Source organism: Ichthyophthirius multifiliis, assembly GCF_000220395.1.
Source record: "Ichthyophthirius multifiliis unplaced genomic scaffold scaff_1120509250958, whole genome shotgun sequence".
Classification (NCBI taxonomy): domain Eukaryota; phylum Ciliophora; class Oligohymenophorea; order Hymenostomatida; genus Ichthyophthirius; species Ichthyophthirius multifiliis.
The window spans coordinates 44,642-67,358 of record NW_004086339.1 but is presented as its reverse complement, the minus strand read 5'-3'; the positions used below and the strand labels follow the sequence as shown (position 1 = coordinate 67,358).

The 22,717-nt window shown below is 15.9% G+C and overlaps 6 protein-coding genes across 6 annotated transcripts, besides 43 other annotated features; 2 read left to right on the top strand and 4 right to left on the bottom strand. All coding sequences in view use genetic code 6, as the record gives it.

The window, feature by feature from the left end:
• Nucleotides 1-348: 348 nt before the first annotated feature.
• Nucleotides 349-1,540, bottom strand: IMG5_119350 (hypothetical protein; the record flags this gene model as incomplete). Its single annotated transcript, XM_004034461.1, has 3 exons — nucleotides 349-576; nucleotides 672-823; nucleotides 1,471-1,540. Coding segments are annotated over 3 exons (450 nt in total), but the record flags the coding sequence as incomplete, so codon positions are not given.
• Nucleotides 1,541-2,293: 753 nt separating this feature from the next.
• On the top strand, nucleotides 2,294-2,761 carry IMG5_119340 (hypothetical protein; the record flags this gene model as incomplete). The annotated part of the gene is made up of 1 exon (XM_004034460.1): nucleotides 2,294-2,761. One exon carries the CDS (start codon nucleotides 2,294-2,296, stop codon nucleotides 2,759-2,761), a length of 468 nt encoding a protein of 155 aa, XP_004034508.1.
• A 164-nt stretch (nucleotides 2,762-2,925) lies between these two features.
• Nucleotides 2,926-3,001: a microsatellite.
• A 167-nt stretch (nucleotides 3,002-3,168) lies between these two features.
• Nucleotides 3,169-3,204: a microsatellite.
• Nucleotides 3,205-3,814: 610 nt separating this feature from the next.
• Nucleotides 3,815-3,884: a microsatellite.
• Nucleotides 3,856-3,929: a microsatellite.
• A 1,681-nt stretch (nucleotides 3,930-5,610) lies between these two features.
• Nucleotides 5,611-5,668: a microsatellite.
• Nucleotides 5,669-6,477: 809 nt separating this feature from the next.
• Nucleotides 6,478-6,516: a microsatellite.
• Nucleotides 6,517-6,699: 183 nt separating this feature from the next.
• Nucleotides 6,700-6,742: a microsatellite.
• Nucleotides 6,743-6,869: 127 nt separating this feature from the next.
• On the bottom strand, nucleotides 6,870-9,179 carry IMG5_119330 (hypothetical protein; the record flags this gene model as incomplete). The annotated part of the gene is made up of 3 exons (XM_004034459.1): nucleotides 8,654-9,179; nucleotides 7,337-8,585; nucleotides 6,870-7,264 (listed from the first exon to the last, which is right to left on the bottom strand). Exons 1-3 carry the CDS (start codon nucleotides 9,131-9,133, stop codon nucleotides 6,870-6,872), a joined length of 2,124 nt encoding a protein of 707 aa, XP_004034507.1. The 5' UTR covers nucleotides 9,134-9,179.
• Nucleotides 7,078-7,138: a microsatellite.
• Nucleotides 7,112-7,140: a microsatellite.
• Nucleotides 7,270-7,300: a microsatellite.
• Nucleotides 9,180-10,133: 954 nt separating the features above from the next.
• Nucleotides 10,134-10,174: a microsatellite.
• Nucleotides 10,175-11,058: 884 nt separating this feature from the next.
• On the bottom strand, nucleotides 11,059-11,972 carry IMG5_119320 (hypothetical protein). Its single transcript, XM_004034458.1, has 2 exons — nucleotides 11,596-11,972; nucleotides 11,059-11,422 (listed from the first exon to the last, which is right to left on the bottom strand). The coding sequence occupies exons 1-2, from the start codon at nucleotides 11,719-11,721 to the stop codon at nucleotides 11,117-11,119; spliced, it is 432 nt and encodes a 143-aa protein (XP_004034506.1). The 5' UTR covers nucleotides 11,722-11,972; the 3' UTR covers nucleotides 11,059-11,116.
• Nucleotides 11,973-12,107: 135 nt separating this feature from the next.
• Nucleotides 12,108-12,161: a microsatellite.
• Nucleotides 12,109-12,188: a microsatellite.
• Nucleotides 12,139-12,200: a microsatellite.
• Nucleotides 12,144-12,201: a microsatellite.
• Nucleotides 12,150-12,182: a microsatellite.
• An 81-nt stretch (nucleotides 12,202-12,282) lies between the features above and the next one.
• Nucleotides 12,283-12,375: a microsatellite.
• Nucleotides 12,295-12,358: a microsatellite.
• Nucleotides 12,307-12,366: a microsatellite.
• Nucleotides 12,316-12,403: a microsatellite.
• A 139-nt stretch (nucleotides 12,404-12,542) lies between these two features.
• Nucleotides 12,543-12,627: a microsatellite.
• Nucleotides 12,595-12,624: a microsatellite.
• Nucleotides 12,620-12,671: a microsatellite.
• Nucleotides 12,621-12,671: a microsatellite.
• Nucleotides 12,672-13,056: 385 nt separating this feature from the next.
• Nucleotides 13,057-13,112: a microsatellite.
• Nucleotides 13,113-13,185: 73 nt separating this feature from the next.
• Nucleotides 13,186-13,230: a microsatellite.
• A 904-nt stretch (nucleotides 13,231-14,134) lies between these two features.
• Nucleotides 14,135-14,196: a microsatellite.
• Nucleotides 14,139-14,196: a microsatellite.
• Nucleotides 14,139-14,199: a microsatellite.
• Nucleotides 14,151-14,196: a microsatellite.
• A 163-nt stretch (nucleotides 14,200-14,362) lies between the features above and the next one.
• Nucleotides 14,363-16,894, top strand: IMG5_119310 (cral trio domain protein; the record flags this gene model as incomplete). The annotated part of the gene is made up of 7 exons (XM_004034457.1): nucleotides 14,363-14,791; nucleotides 14,885-15,112; nucleotides 15,156-15,458; nucleotides 16,071-16,182; nucleotides 16,251-16,426; nucleotides 16,501-16,621; nucleotides 16,815-16,894. 7 exons carry the CDS (start codon nucleotides 14,363-14,365, stop codon nucleotides 16,892-16,894), a joined length of 1,449 nt encoding a protein of 482 aa, XP_004034505.1.
• Nucleotides 16,895-16,929: 35 nt separating this feature from the next.
• Nucleotides 16,930-16,970: a microsatellite.
• A 23-nt stretch (nucleotides 16,971-16,993) lies between these two features.
• Nucleotides 16,994-17,032: a microsatellite.
• A 10-nt stretch (nucleotides 17,033-17,042) lies between these two features.
• Nucleotides 17,043-17,099: a microsatellite.
• Nucleotides 17,100-17,457: 358 nt separating this feature from the next.
• Nucleotides 17,458-17,530: a microsatellite.
• IMG5_119300 (hypothetical protein) lies at nucleotides 17,479-19,235 on the bottom strand (the record flags this gene model as incomplete). The annotated part of the gene is made up of 2 exons (XM_004034456.1): nucleotides 17,479-18,507; nucleotides 18,618-19,235. 2 exons carry the CDS (start codon nucleotides 19,233-19,235, stop codon nucleotides 17,479-17,481), a joined length of 1,647 nt encoding a protein of 548 aa, XP_004034504.1.
• Nucleotides 18,550-18,611: a microsatellite.
• Nucleotides 18,550-18,629: a microsatellite.
• Nucleotides 18,556-18,628: a microsatellite.
• Nucleotides 18,557-18,637: a microsatellite.
• Nucleotides 18,981-19,049: a microsatellite.
• Nucleotides 18,988-19,057: a microsatellite.
• Nucleotides 19,004-19,041: a microsatellite.
• Nucleotides 19,005-19,047: a microsatellite.
• A 3,290-nt stretch (nucleotides 19,236-22,525) lies between the features above and the next one.
• Nucleotides 22,526-22,560: a microsatellite.
• Nucleotides 22,561-22,717: the final 157 nt, after the last annotated feature.

Genomic DNA, 22,717 nt, shown 5'->3' with positions numbered 1-22,717 from the left:
AATAGACATAATATATTAAAATATATATTTTAAAAATCTATACTATTTTTAATTTAATAATTATTTATATAAAAATATATATCACTGTACCTATAATTTTCTCATTTTTAATAATAAATTAATATTTTTATATATTATTTATTTTATGTAAATAAAATAAAATTCAAAACAATAAAAGTAATAATAAATAATTAAAATTAGCAAATATAAAATTTTCACTATTTTCCATAAAAGTAAACTCTAAAATACTACAATCAGGTCCTTTATATTTATCAAAACATTTACATTTACCTTCTTCACAAATACCTAAAAAATAAAATGCATAAAATATATTTAAAATAAAAATACCATTATTAGAACAATCATTTAAACAAAAAGTAAACTAACAATAATCCAAACCTTTTTTTTTACTTTAATCACAAAAACATTAACTTTCGGGATAATATCTATTACAAATACCAGAATTATTACAATTTTAATAACAATCAACAATTGAGCAATCTTCAGAAACATATTTAATAGTAAAATCTAAGATTTCTTTTGTATAACAATCACATTTACCATTAACACAATCTCCTTTTTTTTAAAAAAAAATAATATAATAATATATATATATATATCAAACCATTTCCATTACAAAAAATGCAATAAGCAAAATCAAAAGTATCTACATCATAAAAGCAAATAGACCCTGGACACATAACCTTATCACAATTGGTTCCATAATAAGAATCTATACATTAACTTCTTCCATAATAGCAATCATTTATAAAATCATTATTATCTACACTACAATCTTTATTTCCGAAAACCCACAATTAAACTATTAATATGTATATTAATTAAATTTTTAATTTTTTATATTTACTTTATTCATTATTTTAATCTATTATTTAATTATCATTATTTAAAGGATTTTTTAAACCTCCAAATAAATAAAAACCTGTCGAAAGTGAAATAAATGAATAACCATATCTAATTTATGGCCATATATTTTTATATTATAAATTTGGATTAATCTACGAAATTTTCAACGAATTTTAACTTATTGCATACATTTAATTAGTATATTCATTTTTATTACTAAATCCTCCATAAATAATAATAAACCTTTTATCAAAAGTAAACTTTTTTATTTTTTGTTATAAAGAAAATATAAATAAAATAAAAAATAATACGTCTCCCATAATTTAATTAGAAAACGGTGTCATATCAAAATTAGTTTTTTTTACCCAAATTTTTTTATCATAATAAAAATACCACAAATCTTAAAAAATATTCAAACCTCCGTTATCTTAAGTATTTTCACCGCCCAAAACATAAAAAACAACCTTTCCATCTCCCGTTTTATTCATTAGAAATAAATTATTTGCTCTACATTAAGGAACATCATCTTTTTTTACTCCACAGCCTATATTAAATACATAATCTACATATTATACATTATCAGTTGGTCTTATATTCGAATACTCTTTAATAGTCTATGTAAAATGTTGCCCATCCCAAAGAACAATATTCCTTAGTGCCTCATTAAAGACATTATATTTTATTTAAACCCAAACATTAGTTTATATATTATACTCCCATAAATCATTTAAATATGAATTTGTATTTTTTCCTCCAAATAGGTATATTTTTTAATTTTCTTTATCACAAATTATTTTATGATTGGCCCTTCTAATAGGACTTTCAGCTAAATTGATTTAGTTGATTCGAAATTAATTATTTCTTTAATTATAAATTATTTCGTATTGTGTAAAGCCTTAGGAATATATATTATTATTTTAACCTCCGTGTATATATATTTTTAAATTCTAAGCATTAAATATTGAACATTATGCGAAATTACTTACATCGATATTTTACAAAATGGATTGTATTTAAATTCCTGTATTTAATTCTAAAAAATAAAAATTTTGATTTTGTTAATTATTATTTATAAATCCACCAAAAATTACAAGAAATTGCTTTATTTGTTTTAAATTAAAAAGAAATTATTTTATTTTTTAAAAAAATTACTTTTTATATATTATAATTTATATATATATATATATACTTTATTGATACTTGTGTCTATATATTCAGCTGTTTAATGATTATAAATATAATTTCCAATATTTTCTATGTTTGTGTTTATTAAATTCCACGCACATAAAGTAATCTTAATCAATAAAATAATAAAAATCATATTTTTATTTTTTTAAAAAAAATTTAAAATATAAAATATTAAAAAAGATATCAGTATAATAAAAAATTTATAAATATTAATTTATTTTAAAAACAATTAAAAAAAATGAGATTAATTATATAAAGAGTATTAAGTGCAGGAGTAAAAGTAGACGGCGAATTCATATCCTAAATCGGTCCTGGAATATGCATTTTATTAGGATTACACAAAGGTGATTCATTAAAACATGTAGACAAATGGGCTGAAAAAGTTTTAAAATTAAAACTTTGGCCTTAATAAGATAAAAATAATATAAATCTATAAAAAAATGAGGAAATTGAATAAAAATAAGAATCAAGATAAGCAGGAGGCTGGAAAAGTAGTGTTTTAGACAATAATTTTGAAGTTTTGATAGTTTCTAATTTTACTCTTTATGGAGTTTTAAAAGGAAATAAACCAGATTTTCATGATTCTATGAAGGCGGATGAAGCTAAAAATATTTATGAATATTTCATTAAAAAAATGTAAAATATATATAAACCAGAAAAAATAAAAGGAGGAAAATTTTCAACATTATATGAATGTCCATATTGAAGGAGATGGACCTGTTACTCTTGTTATTGAAGAGAATTCAAATGAAAATAAAAATACTGAAGATGGAGAAAATAAGGAAAAAAAAATAAAAAGTGTAAAAGGAAAAATATAATAAATTAATTTAAAATGTGAAAATAAAAAAAATAAAGGTGAAATTAAAAAAGAATATTAATAATAATAATAAAAATAATAATAATAATAATAATAATAATAATAATAATAATCAATATAATAAAATAACTTCTAGATATAAGTTATAGAATAATTTTAGGAATAATTATAAGACTAGATTTTATGAGAATTAATAATTTAAATAAAATAATAATAATTTATTTTTAAATATTATGTTTTCTTTTTTATATATATATATATATATTTATTTTACATCAATTTTTTTAAGTAATTAATTTTATTTTTAATTAAATTTTTTATTTTTAAATAAAAATATTTCATTAAAATTATTTTATTTTTTAATTATATGTATATTTATAATAATTTAAAATAATATAATTTCAATACATATAATTTTATTTATTTACTTTTTTTTTGTATTTATAATATATTTATTATTTTATGCATAATATTTTTTAAAAATAAATATTTTATTTCTTTTAATAAATATAAGCTTTTTATTTTATTTTAATAATCTTTTAATAAATATACACTCTTTTTTCTTTTAAAAAAAAAGACTTCCGATTTTTCATAATAAAATTATTTATTTATAAATCTACTATTATATAATAAAAAGCAACAAATACTAGTCTCTGTTCTTCCTTTGCCAGATAAAAATGAATAATACAGATATTTAAAAGATTTTATTACATATTTTTATTTTTTAATTAAATATATTAAATATAACTTGTTTATGTGAAAAATAAAAGTTCATATTTATATATTTATATCTATTTAATAAAAAGTACTATATTTTCAAAGAAATTTAAAATAAAATATTAATTTAATTACTATTCATATTGCATTATCTTTATAAAACATACATATAGTAAATATTACAAATATAATAAATATATTTTATTAATTCTATATCATGTTAATTATAATTATTATCTTTAATTTATATAATTAAATATATAATTATTTTATTTTATTTTTTAATAAATATATATCTTATAAATTTATATTTTTTTCCTTTTTAATAATATATATTTATTTTTTGATTTTATAGAAATATAATATACTATATATAATTAAAAATTGTAATAGAAACAAGCTTATATATTTTATTTTATTATAAAAAAATATTATTGTTTTTTTTATTTTATTTAAAAAAAAAAAAAAAAAACTATTTATATAAAATTTATAAAATAATTATAAAGTCATTTATTCTTACATTATATATTTGCCTATTAACATTTATACACTAAACTTGATTTTTTCCTTAATTATTTAATAATATATAATTATATAAAACTAATCAAAAAAAGAATTCAAAAGAAAATTTACAAGCTTTAGTATTTATTAATTAAACACATTATTGCAAACAAACAAAAAGTATAATTTATTAATTTGCGTTTTATATAGAGTAAATATGTGTTCTTTAAAATATAATAAAATTATAGGAAAAAGAATTTAAAAAACGAATAATAAATATATAAAAACAATGAATAATAAAATAAAATTAAAGATTTTTAAAAATTTTACAAAATAAAAATTAATTTTTTAAAAATAAGAAAAAAAAAAACTTAAAATAAATTAATGTAATAATAATAAAAATACTCATTAGGCCTAAATACATAATATAGTCCTCAAGAAGAAAAAAATTAATTAATAATTCCATAAAGACATACATATAATATAACATATTAAAATAAAGAATATGAATATGAATAAATATCATAATATTAAAATCCTTAACCAATTAATTTTGACTAAAATGAATAAATGAGAAATAGCACAAAATAGTTTTATTATAATTATACAGAAGGTTATAGTTTAATAAAATGTGAGGAAAAGCCTACAACTTTTTCTTTAATTTAATTTATTTTGATTTTATTTTCAGGTATTAGTGCCTTTCTATTTATTTTGTTTTCTTATACACCTAGTTTATATGGAGAAGATATATAAGAATGCTTTTATTTAAGAATATGGACATAGGTAAATGGATTTATTTATTTGGCTTAACTTTATGGGCATTTAAATTATATGTTAGTAGCATATCTTTCTAAATATTACGAATGTATTAAATTTTAGACACCTTTAACTTTTTTTTATGAAATTATTAAGTATATTTTTCTTGGATTTACTTTAATTTTTACAATAATCTTAACTATAGTATATTTAAAATTTTAGGAAAAATGTGGAAGTTTAAATAGGTTTATAGATGTTTATTTGTGGATATTGTATATTTATATCATTATTAATTTAATTTTTATAGTTATTTAATAAATCGAAGTAAAAAAAACCTTAAAAATTAAGAAATCGTTTATAAAATTTTATAAAATTAAAATGATGAAAATTTGCAAATAGATAGTATAAATGAATAAAATAAAGACCAAAAGTTAAGTGAAGATAACTCATAAAATGTAAAATCATAATGAAAAATAAAAATTAATTAAATATTTATATTAATAGTTATTTTTAATATAAATAAATATTAATAACATTTTTATAATAGAAATTTTATAAAAATTATAATAAAAAAAATATATTAGATAAATAATAAAAATAATAAATATAATTGTAAATTTATCATTATTTTAATAATTTTATATCACTTTAACTAGATTAAAAATTCATTTTTATATCTTAACAACTATAAGATTATATTTTATTTTATTTATAATCTGTATAAAGATTTTAACTAAAATCATATAAAGTGCTATGCGGAATAAATTATTATTATTATTATTATTATTATTATTATTATTATTATTATTATTATTTTTATTAACTATCTAATTATTCTTAATATATTTAAATTGTCCCTACTATATTTTCTTTTAAAACTAATGGAATTTACATATCATAATAACTTTGTTATTTTGATTCAATTTCTGGAACTTAACATTGTGCAATAATTCTTTTTTTTTATAGTCGATCAACTTAACAATTATTTTTAATAACTTTTTTCTATATTACTATATTATAATCTTGATTTTATTTTTAATTTTTATTTTAGAATTATGTGTATATTTCTTATCCGCATTAAATTTAATAAAAATATTACTATAATTTAAAAATAAAATGTAATTTAAAATTTTATATTATCTTTAAATAAAATAAAAAAAACTTTATTTTATATGTTTATTTTTTAAGAAGCTTTAAATTAAACTTAACTAATTTTTAATTTATAACTTTAAGGAAATTCGGCTATATTTAAAATTTTTCCTTACAGATCAACTATTTATGTTGGTACAAAAAAAAAGTTTAAAATTAAAATTCCCGCCTATTAATTTTTATTTTGTAATGTCACAATTTCTTTTTATAATATAAAATATATTAATTTTTATTTATTTAAAATACCATTTTTATATTATGTAGAAAATTCTTTTTTATTTAAATCTAATATTCCTGAGCATACTAATTTATTTTAAAGAATTTTAAATCTCCTTTAATGCCATATTTCAAATTCAATTAATTGGATTTTATCTTTTTATAATTCAAAGCTTTCATCCCATTTAGGAGTTTTTCCTCCTTTATAATCTACTTAGCTTTTAAAAACCACTTAATTATTATACTTTACTAAAACATAAGGACTCTTTTGATTTTAATATATAATTTTTTATTTTTAATTATAAGTATATATACCATTCTCCCAAAGAGTTTTACATTTCTTTATAAGGAAGCTTCTTTTAAATCTATTTATAATTAAGAAACATAATAAGACATTATTAATATTTGTAATTTTTATATTATTTAAAAAGAAATTATTATTAATCCTATTAATTTATATTTTAATAAATAATGCAGTAAGTAATTTTAAATAAATATAAAAATAATATATTTAATATAAATATAAAAATATTAATCCAAATGAAACATAAAATAATTTTATAATTGTAAATTTATATATATAAATTAATAAAAAATAATAATATTTATAAGAAAAAAAAAAAAAAAAAAAAAAAGAAACTTATACTAATAAAAAAATTCACAAAGTATTATTTTATGAACAATCCCCTAAATGAATATTAAGGAAAGAAATTTCTCCTTCACTAAGTTTTTTTTCAATACCTTCATTTATTTTATTTTAAAAGTTCCTATTTTTTTCCGCCGCTTTAATTAATTTAGTATTCGAATCAAGTTCTTATTCAGTGTTTTTTTTTTAAACCAAAGCCTATTCTTATTAAAACTATTAAATTAATTTCTATTTCCTACTTTAAATTTTGCCATTAATTTTATTTTCATAATTTTAATTTTCAATCTTAACTGGTACTAAGCATATATTAATTCTCAAAAGAATCTATTTTCTATCATCTATCCAAGTATTAGAGTAAAACTCATTTAAAAACTCTTCAAAAGATACTCCTTATTTCCTATTAACACCTTAATTATTCTTATTTTTATTCTTTTTTTATTCTTCTTCATCACTTTCTTCATTAGAATCATCATTATTACCCTCCTCATCTTCATTATTCGAACTACTATTTTATTAGTTATATTAATTCGAATGTAAGCATTTTGCAAAAGATGACTAATTGGCTTTTTTTTTCTATTACGGGTAAAAAAACTAAGTAATTTTATTATTATCAAATAATTTTGTAACATACTTTTAATTCTCCTCATTAATGGCCACATCATGTTTTAGGATTTTAATAATCATCATTTAAAGTGCAAAATTTTCCTTACTTTCCAAAAAGAATTTGACAATACTAGCCAAAGTATGTTTTTCTGCAAAAAGTTAATGATTTGCAACTGTTTCGAAGCTAATTCCTTCTAATAAATTAACTAAAATATCAGTTTAAATATCATATTAGAGTATAGTAATTACTAAGACATCTCTAATGTCAAATAGTGACAAATTTTTCATTATAAGTCTTATTTATCCGGAATTTTTACTGGCAAGTTTATTTATACATTATAAAGCTAGAATTTTTAACTGAATATTAACACCAATTAATTCGTCTAGATTTTATACTAATAGAGTGAAATTCTTTAAAAAATATTATTAATATTAATTATTAAAATTTTCTTTTAAAGTTGGATTTTATATTAACTTTTGGAAAAATTATTTTAGAATTTAAAATAAAAACTCATTATTATCATCAAACATAAATTTTTTAAATTAATCTAATATTTTACATTGTTTTTTTGAAAAATCCTCGTTTATAATTTTCTATATAATATGCATTATTTGTTCTTTTTCAATTTCTTCTTTTCCTTTTAATAAATAAAACCAATGTAAAAAATTTGCGTTTTCTAACATTAAATTAATATTTTATTTCTCGTCTAAATATGCTTCGAAAATTTTTAACATTTCGCATCTAAAAATATTTGCTGTCTTTTCTTTTTCTTCCATATTTTCAAGATCTTACACTATCTTAAAGAATATTTCTAATATATCTAAATTTTAAATAATTCTGCTATTATTTCTTGATTAGTCAATATAAGATTTCGACAAATTCATTATTAAATCAGCTTATTCGCTTCTATTTAGTAATGTGGAAACTACAGAAGTATTATGAGGGTATAATATATTAGGATTATTACAATCCCAAAATGCAAATTCGAACATAGTTTAGCACATATTTTATGTTATTTTATTTTAAGTTAATTTTTTATTTAAAAAATTATAAAAGTTTAATTTTTTTCCATAATTATCTTTCTTTTTTTATTTTGAATATGTAGCTAAACAAGCTAAAATTACCTTTTTTTTATAACAAAAATAAAATAAATATATATGTATATTAAAATTTTTTATATATATATATTTACTTTAAGAAATAATTCTCTAACAGAATGACATTTACAATCAAGAAAATTAAAAAGATTAAGAATATACTAAGAACTAAAGATTTTCTCGATAAGATTAGGGTTAGTATTTAAAAGTATATGAATAGAAAGTATAGAAAAGACATCAATAATATAAGAAGTATCATTATTTTAATTAAGTTTTTTTAAATTATCATTATTTAAAAGTAAATCAAGCATTAATTCTATTTCTTCATTACTTAATTTAGACACAAACCTTTCGAAAATGGACAAAACTTAAATATAGAGATTATTTTAGGAAGATTTGACTTTAAAATTGACTAGTAAATCCAAAAAAAACATAAACCCAATACTCTCATTTTTTATAATTTTTAAATTTTCTTAATGCAATAAAATCCTAGTCAAATATTCAAAAAAAGCATAATGTTAATCCTATAAAGGAGTATTTATTAAAGTATAAAACATTCCATTTATTGTAGACATTCTTTTGTTGTCTAAAATAGGAATTAGAGGATCGTTTAGTTTAAAAAGTGGATTCTATAATATTTTATTAGTATTATTTGTATTTAAATTAATATCTAAAAACAAGGAACAGGCTTTTTCTACATATATAGGATTCTGTATTATTTTATGTACTATATATGTAAGCATTTATAGTCCATCGCTTTATAAAAATTATTACATTCTAATATTATTATTGACTAAAATATCCTTCATAGTTGTTATTATTTATAAATTAAATTCTGTATATTATTATTATTATTGGTTTTTATTTAATTAAATTAATCTCATAATTTATTTAGTTTCTTGAACTTTATTTAAATATTTTTCCATTATAATATTTTATGTTTCTTAGCATTAATTTCTACAAATAATGTGTTTTATAAGAATATTTTCTTTTTCAAGTTCTTTTATTTTTTCTTGATTCTCTTTTTGATTTAAATGATTACAACTTAAATATTAATCTGCTAAAAAAAATAACTTTGATAAATATTATATTGATTCGTCTTTATTTAATACATTTTCACTAAAATTATAAATATATATATTTATTTTTATATATATATATATACATTTAATTAATTTCTAATATATTATTAAGTAATATCTCTGAGAAAATCATTAAAGTTTAAATAAGTAATTAAAAATAATTATCAAAAGTGAATATTTTATGACATTTTCTTTTAATTTTTTACTACAAAAAACTAAATAGTAAATCCATAAAAAAAAAAGTAGAAAACTTATTATATTTTTATTAAATATTATTAAGTATAATTTCTAAAATTAAACATTCGAATTCATTCGAAAAATTACCTTCAATTATTTAATAAATTTTAAAAATTTAATGACATTTATTAATTAATTCCTATTATTAATTCATATTTATTTTTTCCATTAATCCATTTCCATTTTAAAATTAAATAAACTTATATCCTCCATAAATCCCATATAATTATTCAAAAAGCTTTCCATTTCCCTCATTATTATTTACACCTTTAAAACCATTATATTACCCCATTAAAATTTATTCTTAATCACTTTCGAAAATCCTGACTAAAAACACAATTAAATGATAAGAAATTTTCAATCTTCTAGCAATAATAAGATTTTTCCAATTCGCCATAAAAAAATTAGTCAAAGTATCCACTGCTTTAATTATAATTTCATACTATTCTCCCTAAGAAATAATCCTAGTTAATAAATTAAATGCTTCAAAGTTCATTATTTACTTCTTTTCTTTATCATTCATAATAATTCTTGCCAAAAACTCGAACATTTAATTCACAAACCCCAAACTTTCCCCACTCTAATAATTTCTCTTTTTCATAAAAAGCTCATATAATAAATCATACCCGTTCAAATTTTTAAACTCGACTTTATATTTCAAATCATCACTAGAAAGTAGTTTATAGATAGTTTACAATAGATTAATTTAAATTTTCTCGCTTGTATTATTTAATGTTTACAAAATAGCCTTAAAACCTCCTTATAAAATTTTAAACTCTTTCTAAAAATCTTCATTTTCCTCACTTTATTATTCACTATTAGTAATATTACTATTAACAGAACTAAATTACTACTCATCATTTTTTAAAATACTTAATTAATTCATCTTTTCCTCTTAGTAGGATATTTATTATTAAGATGGTTAATGTTTTGAATAACTCTATTATTAAGTATACATAATAGTTTATTAGTTACTTTAAATATCAAATTCTCCATTATTTTAATATTATTATTAATTTTCACTTTCATTACTCATTTATAAGGTAATAAGTACTCTCAAATCCGTTTCAAAAATGTCCACGTAATCGGGTGGATTATCTAGTATTGTTTTAGTGATTATTTCGGAATTTTATTGATGGTTTTATTATTATAAATTTTAATTTTTTTCCATTTGTAAATTATTTTCTTATTATTTTTCTTTATTTTCATCATTTTATAAAAAAATCCTTTAAATCTCATTCAAAGTAAATTTTCGAAAATCCTAAGCTATTTTTTTATTTTTGCCTTTATAGATTAATAATCTTCTTATTTTTCCAATTAACCTTTCATTTATTCTAAAATCATTGATTCGTCACTATTATCGATTTATAAAAAATGTAATAAAGCCCTGCTTATTATACGAGATACTTTCTCATCTTTATCCATTAGAAGTACCATTAATTTATTAAAACCTTCATTTTATACAAAATTTACTTTAGAGTCTACATTTTCTGCTATCATGATTATGAATTTTACTAATATTATCTTACTTTGACTATTATCGAGCTTTTTTAAATTATAATAAATATGTATATAAATTTTATATTTTAAAATATGTAAAAAAAAAAAATTTATATTATTATATATTTTTTTTTTTATATTAAAAAAAAATGTTTATTTATCATTTTTATAAAGTAATAAAAACAAAAAAAACAAAAAAAAAATATTTTATACATTACTTTGTCAGCAACGTTTAAGAAATGATTCAAAGCAACATGTGAGTTTTCAATAGATTTTCTATGTTTATCATCTTTTAATATATATTCGGCAATCTCTAATGATTAATTAACGATATCATTTAACATTTTTACATTATGGCTTTTATTATTTATTGATTTTTCAAATATAGCTATATAATTTAAAATTGTATTCAATACTTCTGATGAATCGCCTATTAAATCTTCTGTATTTTGACTATTACTAGATTAACTTTGATTTTTTATTTATTCTTATGCGTGATCTAAAAATTTCTTAAAACGATTTAATGTTTCGGAATCTTCTTTTAAATTACTAACTTTTTTAAATTCGTTCCATAAATTTTAAGACTTTTATAATGAAGAATATTTTTTCCATTTACTTTTAAAAATATCCATTTTTTTTAAATAAATATTTTAAAAAGTTAAATATAATTTTTTAATAAAAATAATAATTAAAAATATATGAATATATAAAATTATAAATGATTATAAAAATATATATATATATATATATATATATATATATAATATATATTTTTATATTATATTTTTATTTATATTTATTTTTAATATTTTTTTTCATATTTTAAAATAAAATATATAAATATTTATATTCATTTATAATCATAGGCATTTAAAAAAATATATATAATTATAAAATGTATAAAAATTTATAATAACATATATATTTTGATATTTATTTATATATTTATAAATATATATATATTTATATATTTATATATATATATTATTAAATATATAAAATATTAATATACATATATATATTATAATTTTTTTTTTTTTTTAAAAAAAATAATAATATAATTATATAATAATATAAAAATTAAATAATTTTTATTCAATTTTAAAAAACATTAAAATTATAATTGAATAAAATTATTTTAATTTTTAAATACATATTAATACACATATAGTATAATATAAATTAAATTTATATATATTTAAAATAATATTTATAATAATATAAATATAAATATAAATATAAATATATATTTTTTTAAATTTATATATATTTTTTTATTTTTATATTTTTTTTAGTAATATTAGTTTAATTTAAATAATATTTTTTTTTTATTAAATCTAAAATATATACAAAATATTTAAATAAATACTTTTTTTTTTAATTTTTTTTTTTCATATTATTTTATTTTAAAGTAATTACTTATTATTTATTACATTTATATAAATATATTTATAATAAATCATTTTTTTTAATTTTTTTTAGTTTTTTAATATATATTTAATATCTTTTTTTATTTTTCATTTATTATACTAATAATTTTATTTTATATAAATATTTATGTTTTTTGCTTTTTAATCATTTTTTTTATTTTTTTTTATATTTTATATATATAATTCATTTATTATTTATTTTATATTTAAAAAAATATAAATATTTTAAAATACATTATAAAATATTAAAATTTTAAATTTTAAATTTATTTTTAATTTATTTAATTAATTTTAAATTATATTAAAACTTTTTTAATTGACTATAAATTTTTTTATACATTATTATTAATATATTTTTTTATTTTTAATAAATAATAATTATTATTATTTTAATTTTCTTATTATTCTTTTCAATATTCTTATACGTTAAAAATTTGTTTTTTATTATTTTGTATTGAATTTTAATAATCAATTATATAAAAAAATTATTTTAATCAATATATCAGAAAATAAAACTATTTTTATATTTTATTTCTTATATATTATTGAAAATCATATCATTATTTTAATTAATAGACTAATAGTATTATTAGATTAATTTTTATTTATTTATATTACTTTTACATATTGTTTAATTTAAAGTTTCATATTTATTTTATTAATAAAAATACATTTTTTGTTATTTATGTTGATGTATTTGAAATAGTTTTTATATGTATAAATTTTTCCTAATTTTTTCCTAAAATTATTTTTATTATTTTGATATATTAATAAATTTTTCTATTTAATGTAATGTTTTTTAACATTTGTATAATAATTTAATTCAAATATATTATAAATAAAAATATTTCATTATTTTATAGTTAAATAACAGTTTTTGTTATTATAATTAATTTTTTTGTTATTCTTGTTATTTAAATTTATATTATTAATTTAGTTTTTTATATGTGAATTAAAATTTATTAAGTAAAATAAAAATTTTAATTATAAATACTTTTAATTTAATTTTAATGTTATAGAATTTTTTATTTACTATAATAAAAATCAATAAAGAATTGAATAAAAAAAATAATAAATTTATATTACTATATAAATTTAAATTTTAATAATTTTCGATAAATAAAATAATATATATATTATAGATGATTTTATTTATCAAATGTATAAATATTATTTAAATATATTAACTAAATTTTTGTTATAAAAATTTTAATTATAATTAAAATAAATATAAAAAAAATTTAATAAATATATATGATTTTAAGAAACAATAAAAATAATATAAGTATAAAAGTATAATAATATGTATGTATAAGTATATTTAAAGATAAATATTTATATAAATATATATATATATATATATATATTTATATTTATAAATTTATATATTTAAAATTACAATAATTATATTACCTATTAAATTATATTTTGACATATTATTTTTTATTTTTTTATTCTTTCAATAGTTATTTTTAATTTTATTTAAGAATTTTTAAAAAAAATATAACATAAATTTTATAATTTCTTTTATATTTACTTTGTTTATTTACAAAATATGGAATATTTAAATAAAATCAGTCAACATTATATATTTCCTTAAATATAACCATTAAAAGAATCATATTTATATTTTCCTCTCGGTATTAAAAAACGAAATAAATTATTTTTTATATTAAAATAAACATTAGAAAATGAATAATATAAACATGAAAAAAAAGATAAAGTAAATAGATATTTTTTCGATGGTCAGATTTAATTTACAAATTTTGAGTACGAAAAATTATAGATTTTTGGAAAATATTTAGAAGAAAAAAAGCATGATTGTTGCTTTAACTCATCTTTTTGGTCAGATTCAATGAAACTAAGATTTCTAGCTGCAAATAATTACGAAAAAGGAAACACAGTCAAATCAATAATAGCTTATAATGAATGGATGAATTCTCATTTTAATTTAGAAGTAGATTAAAAGATGTAATCATTTTTAGTAAAAAAAAAAATTAACTTTATAAAATAAATAACAAAAAATATAAAATAAAAAAACATTACATAAACACAATAAAAATAAAAAATAAAAAAGTAAGAAGGAATTATTTATTTAAGTGGAAAAGATCATAGATATAGACCTATAATAATATTAAATGTATTTAAATTGGTCGGAAAAGAAAACTCTTTTCCCGATATATTAAAAGCAATAACTTATTTTTTAGATGTTATAATGGAAAATATGTTTTTACCCGGATAAATAGAAAATTGGGTAATAATATGTGATTTAAATAATTTAGGAATTACAAATTTGCCAATGAATGTAATTATTTTTTTCTTTTAAACAAAAAATATTAAAAAAAAAGTCATTTAAAAAAATTATTTAATATTTAATGAATAATTATAAAAGTAGACTACATAGATTATATGTAGTTAATTGTGCTGGATTAATATCGATTCCTTGGGCTATGATAAAACCTTTATTAGATGAAAATACTATAGAAAAGGTTTCTATTGAAAAAACTAATGAACTAAAAAATTTATGGAATCATGTAAATAAAAATTAAATTGAAAAAAGATTTTCGGGAAATCTTGAAAATATAACTAATTTTTGGTATTAGTGTGTATATTAGTATTTTTTAATGTTTTTTATTTTTATTTAGGCCTCCGTAATTATAATCCGATGATATTTATTTAAATACAGATAAAAAAGAAGAATTTTTAGTATCACCGGAAGTATATAAAGCATTATATGAGGCAAATTAATTAAAAAACAATAAAATATTAAAAGAATTAATTGATTGAAATAAAAAATAAAATATTTTTTAAACTTTATAAAATTAAAAATCCTAATCTATATATATATATAAATAAATATAATGAAAATGAATTTTTTTTTTTAAAATTAAAATATTTGATATTTATAATTAAAAAAAAAGGAAAAGAATAATTTTAATAAAAAAAAAGTTAAAAATTTTAAATAAAATTTATATTTAGAAATTTAAATATATATTTTTTTTTATATATATACGAAATTTATATATATAAAAATAAATAAAAAGTAAAAAGTTTTATTTATAAACAAAAAAATTCAAATAAAGCCATATATTTATATATATAAAAAAAAAAAACTGAAATACAAATAAAATAAATTTATAAAATTAAAAATGTGGAATACCTTAAATTGTGTATCTTACGATCCCTGTTCTACACGTAGGATAACCGAAGTAATTTATATATAAAAAAAAGCATAAATAAGTATTTAAAACATAAAATATTAGGCACAAAGATTGCATTTAAGACATGTAGCATATATTAAACCTAGTATAGATAATAGAAAACCTTGGTCTCCTCACTATTCATTATCAAAATGGGCAAATAAATATACAATTTGTATATATATATTTATTTTATTTCCATAATTTATGATTTCTCTCAAAACCAAAAATAAAATAAAATAGAAACTAATCTAAAAATACAATAAGAAAACAAAGCGTTATTAAATAAAATGATGTTTATAGATAAAAAATCTTCAATTTTTAATTCATAAAAGTTATTAGAATCACATCATTATATAAAAAGTATGGCTGACTATTATAGGGGTAGATAATAAAAGGAATTACATAATTAAAATAATGTAAAAAAAAAAATGAATTTATATTTGGAAAAAAAAAATATTTTTTTAATGGTAAATAAAAATATTTAAAAAAGAAAATAATGCATAGATTATAATCTGCATAAAAAAATTCAATTTATGGAAAAAAAATGTGGGTTCCAGAAATCAAAAAAATTGAATTATATAGAAGTAATATAATTAAAAGTAGAAGCAAAGGTAACATTTATTAGTATTTAATAAAATTAAAATTGATTCTTTTTTTTTTATAGTTTTTGCGAATGATTATACACATTTAACTAGGCTTAAATATCCAAATGAAAGTTATAATATAAGGAAAAGCAACAAAATATTTACAAATCCAGGTATTTATATTCTAAATAGGGAACAAAAAAATATTTTTTATATAAAGGTGGTAAAGAAATAAAAGGAAACGAAATCGAAAATTAATATGGAAGAAAGTAAAATAATGAAATAGAATTCGAACTTTGAACTAAAAATATAATATATAATTTTTTTTTTTTTAATAAAATATATATTTAAAATTTATAAATTTAAAATATATAAAATATATATATATATATTTTTTTTAATTAAATATAAAATTATATATTAAAATTAAAAATAAAAAAATTCATAAATTAATATATTAATTGTTATTAAATAGTATATTTTTATACTAATTAATTGTTTTAATTTTAAATTATCATGATTCGTTATTTATGTTTTATTATGCATTTTAATTTTTTATTATAGGATCTATATTATTTATTAATATAGTGTTGTTTGAAAGTTTTTTTTTATATACTATTTTAAACTATTTAACTTGTTTCCCTAACAAATTTTCTTAATTATCTTTTAATTATTTAACTAAAGTATTAATTTTATTTTAATTTAATTTTTAATTACCTTAATTATTTAATACACATTTCATTTTTTAACTTTCAACAGTATTCTTAGTATTGTTAGATTAATAATTATTATTATTACTATCTAAGAAATAATAGCTACTTTTAATAATAGAATAATTATTTAAATTTTTATTTTAATCGTTGTTATTATTAATATTATTATAATCATTATTATTATTATTATTATTATTATTATTATATATTTTTAATTTTATTAGCAATATTTTTATATTTTTTAATATTAATTTAAAAAAAATTATTATTTATATTTTATTTTTAAGATTTATTATTCTATTTAAAAAACTTTTTATCAAATTATATTTTTTCAAATGATTTGTTTAAATTTTCCTATGAAGTATTTTTTTTTTATTCTTATGATTAATAATTTTAATTATTAATTTATTTTTAACTTTTTTCTATTTTTAATTATTCCATTTTTTCTTTTGAAAAATAGTCGTTAATATTATTAGAAAAATTCTAAATTTTTATGATTTATTAATTTTTCTTTAAATAATTAATTTACTATTTATATGAATTTTTTAATAAACCAACATTATTAAATTAATCTTCATTAATATTTTTTTATATAATTACAGGTTTATGATAATTATTATTATATAAAAAAAGTGATTATTCACCCCTTAAGCCATTTTTTTTCAAATATTACGAATTATTTAAAGTATTCGATGATCTAATATTCCTTCCTATCTAATTTACTTTTTAATTTTATTATTTAATCTGCCCTACAGCCCATTTAGCTAAATTTTCAGCATCATAGAATCTTTTTTAAGCATTTTTAGAACAAAGTACAGTAATAATTAACTAAATTGAAATATCTTATTTATTAACATAATAAAGGCATAAACAATGTCCTGCATTATCCGTAAAACCAGTTTTTAAACCTTAATATTCACCACTAAGTTCCCATAATAATTTATTAGTATTCACCCATTAAATTGTCCTAATCTAATTTTTAAAACTTTCATAAATATCACAAACATAATTTTTCGTATTAAAAATTACTTTAAAAATAGGAATTCGAATACACAAATAAGCTACTTTTGACATGTCAAAACAACAAGATCTATTACTTTTAGAAGGTAAACCATGTACGTTTGAAAATTAAGTATCTTTTAATAAAAATTTAGTACCATATTTATTCATAATTTTAACAAATTTATAAATATTAGCTTGCTATATTATAAAATTTAAATTAAATTATTTTATAAAACTTAAATATTAATATATAAATATATATAAAATATATATATATATAATATATTATATATATATATATTTATTACTATATCATATAATTTCTTATTATTTTTTTTTTTAAATAATAAATAACCAAAATAATTAGCTAAAGTTATTGCAGCATCATTTCCAGATGGTAACATTAATCCGTAATATAAATCCTTTATTGATAAATAATCATTTTCTTATAAACATGCACTTGTACCTCCTATTAATGTAGCTTATTTTGGTACTAATATTTTTTCTTATTCAATATTTATCTTAAATTATAAGGCTAGTTAATATGATACATATAATGTCATCATTTTTGTCAAGGAAGCCATTTCTCTTATTTCTTATCCCATTTTAGAAAATAACATATTTCCATTTTATGCATTATGTATAGACCAACATAACGCTGATATAGGTTATTTTTAATTTATATTTTATTCTTATTTTTTTTTTTTTTTTTAAATTTTTTTTTTTTTTTTTTTTTTTATACATTTTTATGTTTAAATATTTTGTATTTCTTTTAATTATTAAACTGTTTATGCTTAATCTGTATTTTTTATTTTATTTTTTTAAGATTTTGTTATAATTGCTGATTATGTTCTCTATTATGTTTTTTTTTTTGTATTGAAAACTTAAGTTATGTTTAAATTTGATTTTTCATTATTTATTTCCATTTTTTTTTTTTTAGTTTTATTTTCTTTCTTTATTTTTTTTTTATCAATTAAAAAATATAATTATTTTTAACGTTTATATTATGAAAAAATAAAATATAGAAAATTATATATTATTTTTTTAAAATATGAGAAATATTTTTAACCTTTGGCTTATATATGTGATATGATTGAATTATATCTATTAAAAAATTGTATTTAATAACAAAATATAAAATTAATATTACTTCAAAAATTAAACTAAGTATAGAAAATTAAAAGTCCAAAATTAAAAAAAATGAAAAAAGATTTAAAAAAAAACATTGATACTTACATAATCCAATATATAGAAAGTGAATAAAAAGAAACTTAATAATTGCAAATAAAAAAATTAATTGAAATGTTTGACAATAACGAAATAAACATATTAGATTTTTTTGAATCTCTTCATTTTTATTTCACAAATAGCCGGGAATAAATCCGTGAAAAAGCCTCTAATTTAGTTTTTGAACTATTTAAAGACTTAGATTCTCTCAAAAACATAAATGAAGAGTAATTCAAGTGTATGTATTTATTTTTTATTTAAAAATAAAAAGATATTTCCATTATAAAAAATATAAATAAAATATTAAACATTTTTTTCGATATATTAAAAAAAAAAAATACAAATATACGATAAACAAATGTCCCAAAATACATTAAATAATTTTATGATTTTCTAAATGATTCCTCTTTTGTAATTTCTTAATATTCATATGACGTTCGTTTATAAATTTACGAAAATCTTGAATTTTTGTAAGAAGATTTTCTTCAAATTACTTAATCTTTTGGTTCTTTTTATATAAAAATAATAATCGAAATAACCGAAGATGAAAAAGACCCAAGATGTATAAAAAAAACCTTTAAACTAATTAAATATCTACTAGATAATTTCTCATAATAATACCTATAACCTTTTATTTAAAACATTTTTGAAAACCTAGAATGTTATTATCCTATATATTTCGAAAATGATTAAGAAAAAGATAAATAATATGGTATAAATTAAAATTAACTTTCATAAGATTTAAATAAATGTTTAATAAATAAAAATATTCTCAATAAAACAATAGAAATGCTTTCCGAGAAAATTAATTCTACATATATAGATGCTAAAATTGAATCTCTGAATACATATTTAATGATTTTCAAGAATTATAAAATACATTATTTACCTATATCTTATATATAAACTATTTGTATGAATATCCTTAATAATTCTAGAGATATTGAAGAAAATGAACTCTAAGATCAATTTGTACTTACAATTAAATAATTTTTTCTATTTTTATTAGAAGGTAATTAAGATGAGTGTTTATTTAAATTTTCATCCTGGAATTTTATACATTCTTTTATTTTACATGCCTTTGAGCTTTTCGAAGATGGATTAATGCACCCTAATGCAGCTTTAGCTGAAAAAATATTAGTTAAAATTCTTAATATAAACTCAGTTTTTAACTAAGCTGTGTTAAATTTAATGATATAATATTTTCTTAAATAATACAATCCAAAAAATGATGCATTTGCTATTAGAATGCTTGAGTTGCTACTTATTGTTATTATTGAAAGTTAATAATAATTAAAATTTAAGAAGTTTTATGAAAAAGTACTTATTTCTAATACACATGAATTAGTAAAAAAAAATAAAAGAAATTTATTAAATATAATCAATTTATTTATTTTTTATTTTTTTTAACAAAAAAAAATAATATGAAAGAAATTAAAAGGCATTCTTATAGGAGAATGTTAAACTAATAAAAATGAATAAATAAAAGTACTTTGTTTAGCAATTTTAATGAAACTTGTTTTATATGAAAACCCTTAATTGTAATATGTAAAATATTTATATTTTTTTTTTTTTAAATAATAATAATAATAATAATAATGATAAGGATATAAAATTTATGGAAATATGTGAAGATATAGGAATTAGTGAATTAGATGATGAAGAATATACATAAATAGTTAAAAAATGCATGATTGAATACTGTTATAAAATAAATGAGTTTCTACCTGAAAGTATTCTTAAAAAAATAATCAATTTAATTTAATTTTTATATGTATATATATATAGCCAAAATATAGTTCTTAGAAAATAAATTAATAGGATTTTTAGGATAAAATAATATGTAAGAAATTGTAATAAATGGATTTAATTCAATGATTTTATCAAATACTTTTGGTTGGAGAGATTGCTTGTATTATATTTTTGATAATTTAGATAATATTGAAAATATAACTTTAATAAATAAAATGCTTGAAAGAGTTATTAAATTGAATAAAAATTATGTAAATTATTTTATTTTAGAGGATGAATAGATATACAATAAATTAATTTAATAAAATATTTAATCGAAAGAAATATAAAATAAAATTAAAAGAATATTAGGCAATATAGTATTTTAATTAAATGATAATTAAAATACCAATTAATTGTTTTTAGAAAAATAAAAAACTATATTAGATCTTAATTTTAATTAATTATAATTATTTACAAAATATATCAAAAACTTATTCATATGTTAAAATAATTTTCATGAATAATTAAATATATTTGTATAGAAATACTTATAGCAAGTTTTCGATAATGAATAAATAAAATAAAATTATTAATTTTTGCATTCTTTATCTATTTGTATAGGAAATAATATGCAAAGTAATATTCTTTTTATATATATAACAAAAACATATAGTTTTAATCATTTTTTTTAAAAAAAGACTTTTTAAATATAAATGATTGTAATTAATTTTTCTAAATAATTTAATAAAAAATTTATAACTATTCAAATATTTCTGAAAATTAATTTATTTTATACATAAGATTATTAAGAGGAACAGTAAAAATAAAAATAAAATAAAAAAATAAAACATTAAAAAAAGGTGATAAAAATGAGTTAAAATTCATTTGAAATAATACAATAATTAATAAATGATGAATTATAATAAAAAATAGATTTACCTTCAATTTTTTATAATATATTGATGAAATAAAACTAATTAAATAAAAAAAAATATTTATAATATTCCCCAACATACACATAGAGAATTTTCGTTTTTTATTTTATGCCTTTTTAATTAAAACTTCAATAAATAAAAAGCATCTCAAATAATACAAATCTAACTAATAAATGTTATTAAATATTAACATCGATATTTTTAATTGCTCCTTTTTCTCTTATTTTATAAAATAAATAATATTGTTTGCCTATATTGGTTGATATTTTAACTTCATCTTAAAGTTCTTATGGTTTGGTAAATTAATTCTTTTCTTTTTTTTTAAAAAAAAAAAAAATTTAAAAAAAAGGAAAATGCAATAAAATTATTAACAAAATTAATAAAAGAAAACTTATCTATGATAGGAAATGGAGAAGATTTAATTTAATGTTTATTAAAGTTATTAAATAATTAGAATAAGTTATAAGTTAATTGTCTTATTGAAATTATTAAGTGTTTAGGTGAATGTATTA